Genomic DNA, 6,131 nt, shown 5'->3' on the forward strand with positions numbered 1-6,131 from the left:
GGTAATCTCACATCTATAAAGTAATTTACACATATTTACAGTAGTTTACATGAAAACGGACTTCCGACTGACGTCTAACATTGAGCACAATACAGTCCTGTTTTCAAAAATCCAACAACTATGTAGCATTTGTAATTACGTCTTGAGCACATTAATAAAAAAATATTTTAATTCTCAGTGTATAAATATTAAACAGGAACAAATAGATATTATTAACTATCACAACCATAATCTCAGCAATTACTTTTAACACGAGGATTTTATTCTGGGTGAAAATAGTAAGAAAAAGTTATGCTTTATGATTAAATAACTTTCAGTATTTTTACTTTTGAAAAATATGGCATGTGTATAAAATCGTTTGACAGTTCCGCCATTAAAAAGTTCATGAGACAAGCTGTGCATTTATTCACTAACAAAATTTAAAAAGACAGGAATAGAAATCTGTAGCAAAGGAATGAAGACATTTCTCAATTATGACAACAAATTTAAAGTTCAACGAGCTATTACTGTATGTGTAGAAAATATTCGAAATCGTTAACTAATGTCGAATGTAAATGCAAATATTTTGAAAAATAATAGGTGTTATTTTATTGATTAAAGTGGAGGAAGTTACTTTTCTTCGAAAACTCGGATTTTAGATGATGGTTTCGTAATATTTACGGAAGTAGATATGTTTACGAACTGTGTCTACTGACATAAACTTTTCAATGATGACTTTCAAACTACATGGGATGTTCGAAATGTCGCAAAGAATTACAGTAATGTTTATGCTTTCCCATTACTATCGTTTTCCGACAGCAGGTATCACTCATAAATACCAAAATACTTGAACAGAAAAAAAGTGGAAACTCACATTGCACTGCCTTCCGTAGCACTTTCTGGACTACTTTCTTACAAAACTAAAAGCAGTACTTGTTGTCACTTACTGCTGAGAAAACACAAAGTAAATCCACTGTATTACAGGAGTAACAGTTACCAGTTAGGAACGGTGACAGGAAGAGCACAGGCAGCGGGCGCTACGATGTATTGCACCGATGCGAGAGCTCCGTACCCACGTTGTCGGTAGCGTTGGCTACGTCAACGCGTGGTAGCTATGCACTCAGCCGCGACGCTGCTCTTCACTCGCGCTGCAGCAGCTCGTAGAGCGCCGCGATGTACGTCTGCGCCATCTGCAGCGTCTCGAACTTGGACAGCTTCCGGTCGTTGCCTAGCGACGGCACAACATCGCGCAGACGGTCGAAGGCGTCGTTGAGACTGTTCATCCGGCGGCGCTCCCTGGCGTTCGCTGCAAGCCGCCGTTTCCGCATTATCTCAAGTCCCGTAGGACCGTGGTGGTGATGACTGTGGTGGTGGTGGTGGTTGTGATGACTGTGCTGGTTGTGGTGTTGGGTTTGACTGACAGGCGTCTTTTGCAGAGACGCGGACCTTTTGGTGCTGATGCTGTACTGAGCAGCGGGGTATTGCGTCAGTGACGCTCCCTGCTTGGCCACATCATCGAACTTTTGCGTGACAGCTGGACTCGGAGGTATGGGCGCTGATTGCTGGTGACTATGATGGTGCTGAACGTTCTGGTGATGGTACTGGTTATTATTTTCAGCGCAATGACTGCTCCGGTGCGACTGGTTGTGCTGGTGGTACTGACTGGGGTTGTTGCGGTGGTTGTCGAAAAAGTCGTCGTGATACTCTTCCAACCGCTCGTTGAAGTCTCCGTCGCTTCCGTACAACGGGTACTGCCAGAAACCGTCGTCTTGGAAGTTAGACATTAAACCGACGCCATTGTCTCCGCCTGTACAGCTCCGGTGACAGTAACTAGAATCCTCCGCTCCGACGTTCCCGCCTCCTTGCTGAAATTTTCCCGACACGAACGGGTACGTGGTGACGGGGTTGTTGACGCAGGTGGGGCTGGGCGTCGAAGTGAACGAAGACGCGTACAGACTGTCCGGGCTGGACACGGGGCTGTGGTAGCCGTCGGAGGCGCCGTCGGCCGCAGCCGACGAGCAGTGGCTGCCGATGTAGACCGCGGAAGACATGCTACCGGCGCGGGGTCCGCAGCGGCACTGCGCGATGTGAGCGGCGGCCCGCGGTCCGCTGCCGTACTGCCGGCGCGCCGCTCCTCCGCCGGGCTGCTGCGGCCCGGTCACGTGACCCAAGGACAGCCTTCCAGAGGTTTTCCTTCATCTCGCGCTGGGCGGGGAGCGCCCACAGCAGCCACCACCCTGCATCCATCTCTTCTCTCTCTGTCGCTCCACTTCTGCCTCCCCCCACCGAGCGCTCATCATCTGCGAGCGCTCCCCGGCGCCTACCTGCCCGCTACTGCGTGCCATACGCCGCCCGGCGATACGTTCCGCCGGCAAAGCCTGGGGAATGTTTCTTTAATGCGTCGCTCGCAACTTGTGGGGGAGGAGGGGGGGTGCCCCAAGGATCAGTGCTGGGGCGACTCCTGTTCTTTATTTATATAAATGATATGCCCTCTAGTATTATGGGTAACTTTAAAATATTTCTGTTTGCTGATGACACTAGCTTGGTAGGAAAGGATGTTGTGTGCAGTTCATGACACAAATTTATGGCTTGTAGAAAATAAACTAACGCTGAATCATAGTAATGCTCAGTTTTTACAGTTTCCGACACTAAATTCAACAGAACCTGACGTTTTAATTTCTGAGAATGGGCATATGATTAGTGAAACAGAAGCCCCGTGTCCAGTCCGGACAGTCTGTACGCGTCTTCGATCACTTCGACGCCCAGCCCCACCTGCGTCAACAACCCCGTCACCACGTACCCGTTCGTGTCGGGAAAATTTCAGCAAGGAGGCGGGAACGTCGGAGCGGAGGACTCTAGTTACTGTCACCGAAGCTGTACAGGGGGGGGGGGGGGAGGGGGGGGGGGGACAATGGCGTCCGTTTAATGTCTGACTTCCAAGACGACGGTTTCTGGCAGTACCCGTTGTACGGAAGCGACGGAGACTTCAACGAGCGGTTGGAAGAGTATCACGACGACGTTTTCGTGGAGAGCCCACTTTCAGGATCTTGTTCAAAGACTTAATGCTGCCATTTTTACTATTCGAACGAGATCTGAAGTGAGTGATCGTTCGACACGAAAATTAGTCTACTTTGCTTATTTTCATTCACTTATGTCGTGTGTTCAAAAAAATGTTCAAATGTGTGTGAAATCTCATGGGACTTAACTGCTAAGGTCATCAATCCCTAAGCTTACACACTACTTAATCTAAATTATCCTAAGGACAAATACACACACCCATGCCCGAGGGAGGACTCGAACCTCCGCCGGGACCAACCGTACAGTCCATGGATGCAGCGCCTCAGACCGCTCGGCTAATCCCGCGCGGCTATATCGTGTGGTTCTAGGCGCTCAGTCCGGAACCGCGCGACTGCTACGGTCGCAGGTTTGAATCCTGCCTCGGGCATGGATGTGTGTGATGTCTTTAGTGTAGTTAGGTTTAAGTAGTTCTAAGTTCTAGGGGACTGATGACCTCAGATGTTAAGTACCATAGTGCTCAGAACCATTTGAACCATTTTTATGTCGTTTGGCATTATATTTTGCGGTAACTCTTCCCATTCTAAAATGATGTTTTTGGCTCACAAACGGGTCGTTCGGGCAATAAGTGGTGTAAGTCCACGAACCTCTTGTCGACTCCTGTTCACGAGTCTGGGTATTCTGACATTGACCTCCCAATATATATATTACTTACTGTCAATTCTTGTTAACAATATTAGCTTATTCCCAAGAATAAGCAGCTTTCACTTTGTTAATACTCGGCAGAAATAAAACCGGACTTCCTTAACTCTTGTGCAGAAAGGTGTGCAGTATACTGCTCCATCCATTTTCAACAAGCTACCACTAGAATTCAAAAATCCTAACAGTAATCCACGCGCTTTCAAATCAAAACTGGACTTCCCTCATGGGTCACTCCTTCTAGTCTCCCGAGGAGTTCCTTGAAAAATGAAGCTGATTCTTGTTGTATTGTTGATTGCGTTTGCTTAAACTTATGGCTTGACTTTTTTCGGGTTCATAAACACTTTATTTTTATCTGTTATTACTTTTATGTTGTAATTTCATGTACTGACACGTCCCATAACCTTTGCTCCTCAATTTGGTCCTACGGAGCTTGACGTGCAAAAAAATAAATAAATAAGGTAGTCAGATTTTGGAACATATTAGGCTTTCCAGTATTACGAAATACATTGAAGAAAACGATCCACTGACACATACCGTATTTACTCGAATCTAAGCTGCACTCGAATCTAAGCCGCACCTGAAAAATGAGACTCGAAATAAAGGAAAAAATAATTTCCCAAATCTAAGCCGCAGCTGAAATTTGAGACTCGAAATTCAAGGGGAGAGAAAAGTTTTAGGCCGCACCTCCAAATCGAAACAAAGTTGGTCCATTGTAAATGAGATAGAATTCAGGTCGAATGAGTGACGATACAGCTGTAGTAGTTTGGTTCGAGCCGTAAGCTTAGCAGTTAAGCTTTACCAGGTAGCCATTGCTATGCGTCAGGCGCTCCGTCCTTATTTATGCGTGTACCCTTCGTTTTTCACGTGCTTCGTCTGGTTTGAATTGATTGCTTATTTTTCTTTGATCTGATAATTGCCGTTCTCTTTGTTATAGGTGTTTTCGTCACTCTAAACTGAAAATGCATTACTGTACTGTGTCATGCATTGTTTGTCGCATTCCGATAATGAATGTTCACGACCTGTCGCCGCTCGCGGCATGGTTTGCTTTTGTGCCTGCTACCGCTGCTTACAATACAAAAAAAAAAAGAGAGAGTAATTGTCTCAGTAGCGAAACAATGGCAAGAGACTGCTATTTGTTGTTATTTACACTGCTGCTTTCTTTGATAATGATCAACAAGAATCAAATAACAAACTGCGTATGATAGAAGATGTTCTGAACGAGAGTTTAACGAAAATTTTTCTCCGTTTGAATATATTTGCAGACGCCTCTTTAGTACATTATTTTCTGCACATAAATTAGAGTCATCTTAGATTTAAAAATCTAGTCAATTGCCGTGCTTCATTTCTGACTATATCACTATTAGGCATAAGAATAATACGAATATGAACATGACATATGTGTATACTTCCGCGTTTGTGTTGTCTCACTCTAGTTTCGTAGTTTATTAGGCAGACAGGATTTGAATGAGATAGCAGCAAACACGAAAGAATACATGGCAAAATGTTTATATTCGTATTATTCTTATGGTGAAGAGAATACTGCATGTGATTCAGAATTCACAACAGTTCCCATTAGCAACCATCTCTTCTCACAGGTAGAGAAAAAATCAGAAAGTAGAATTGGCCATACTGACAAACATCGCAAACGGTCTTGCCAGTCGGATTTTCGTAGTACATTGAAAAGCTGCTACATTTGAAGATGAACAATACGGAGTTTGTATTTACTTCGTTGGATAATGTATGAAAATGGTGGTCGAAATTCGGGGCGGAGAAAAAAGCTCGTCTTCCACGTTTTTTTTTTAATTTATTTACTGACGCAGAGGTTTTGGCGCCAGTATTTATCTTTGTGCCTGTAAAGCATGCCTGTGTAGCGCTACATATGTTCGACGGCAGAAGTTAGTTGTGGCGGCACCTACCAACATATTTCAGAACTTCCGCTTACTTTGCACTCGATTCTAAGCCGCAGGCGGTTTTTTGGATTACAAAAACCGGAAAAAAAGTGCGGCTTAGATTCGAGTAAATACGGTAACCAACACGATTCAGAAAATATCGTTCTTGAAACACAACTGGCCATTCATTCACACGAAATAATTACAGCTGTCGACCTGGGATCTCAAGTTAACTCCATACTTCTAGGTTTCCAGAAGGCTTTCGACACCGGTTCTCACAAGCGGCTTCTAATCAATCTGCATGCCTGCGGAATTTCGTCTAAGTTATGCTACTGGATTCATGATTTCCTACCAGAAATATCGAGTTCGCAGTAACTGACGGAAAGTCATCTAGTGACACTGAAGTTACATCTGAGTTTTCAAAGCAGGGCTGCAGGCCGTCTGCTCTTTCCAATCTTTACAAACAATTTAGGAGACAATCTGGCGGCCTTTTGGATTGTTTGCAGTTATGCTGATGTTTACCGTCTAATATAATCACCATAACAT

General features: G+C 44.6%; 1 protein-coding gene across 1 annotated transcript; it reads right to left on the reverse strand.

Moving 5' to 3' along the window:
• Positions 1-356: 356 nt before the first annotated feature.
• Positions 357-2,069, reverse strand: LOC124595896 (component of gems protein 1-like). Its single transcript, XM_047134804.1, has one exon. The coding sequence runs from the start codon at positions 2,028-2,030 to the stop codon at positions 1,119-1,121; it is 912 nt and encodes a 303-aa protein (XP_046990760.1). The 5' UTR covers positions 2,031-2,069; the 3' UTR covers positions 357-1,118.
• Positions 2,070-6,131: the final 4,062 nt, after the last annotated feature.

Source organism: Schistocerca americana, chromosome 2 (genome assembly GCF_021461395.2).
Source record: "Schistocerca americana isolate TAMUIC-IGC-003095 chromosome 2, iqSchAmer2.1, whole genome shotgun sequence".
NCBI lineage: Eukaryota > Metazoa > Arthropoda > Insecta > Orthoptera > Acrididae > Schistocerca > Schistocerca americana.

Coding starts and splice junctions, on each gene's coding strand:
- LOC124595896 (XM_047134804.1), bottom strand. CDS start 2,030: ATGTCTTCCGCGGTCTACATCGGCAGCCACTGCTCGTCGGCTGCGGCC.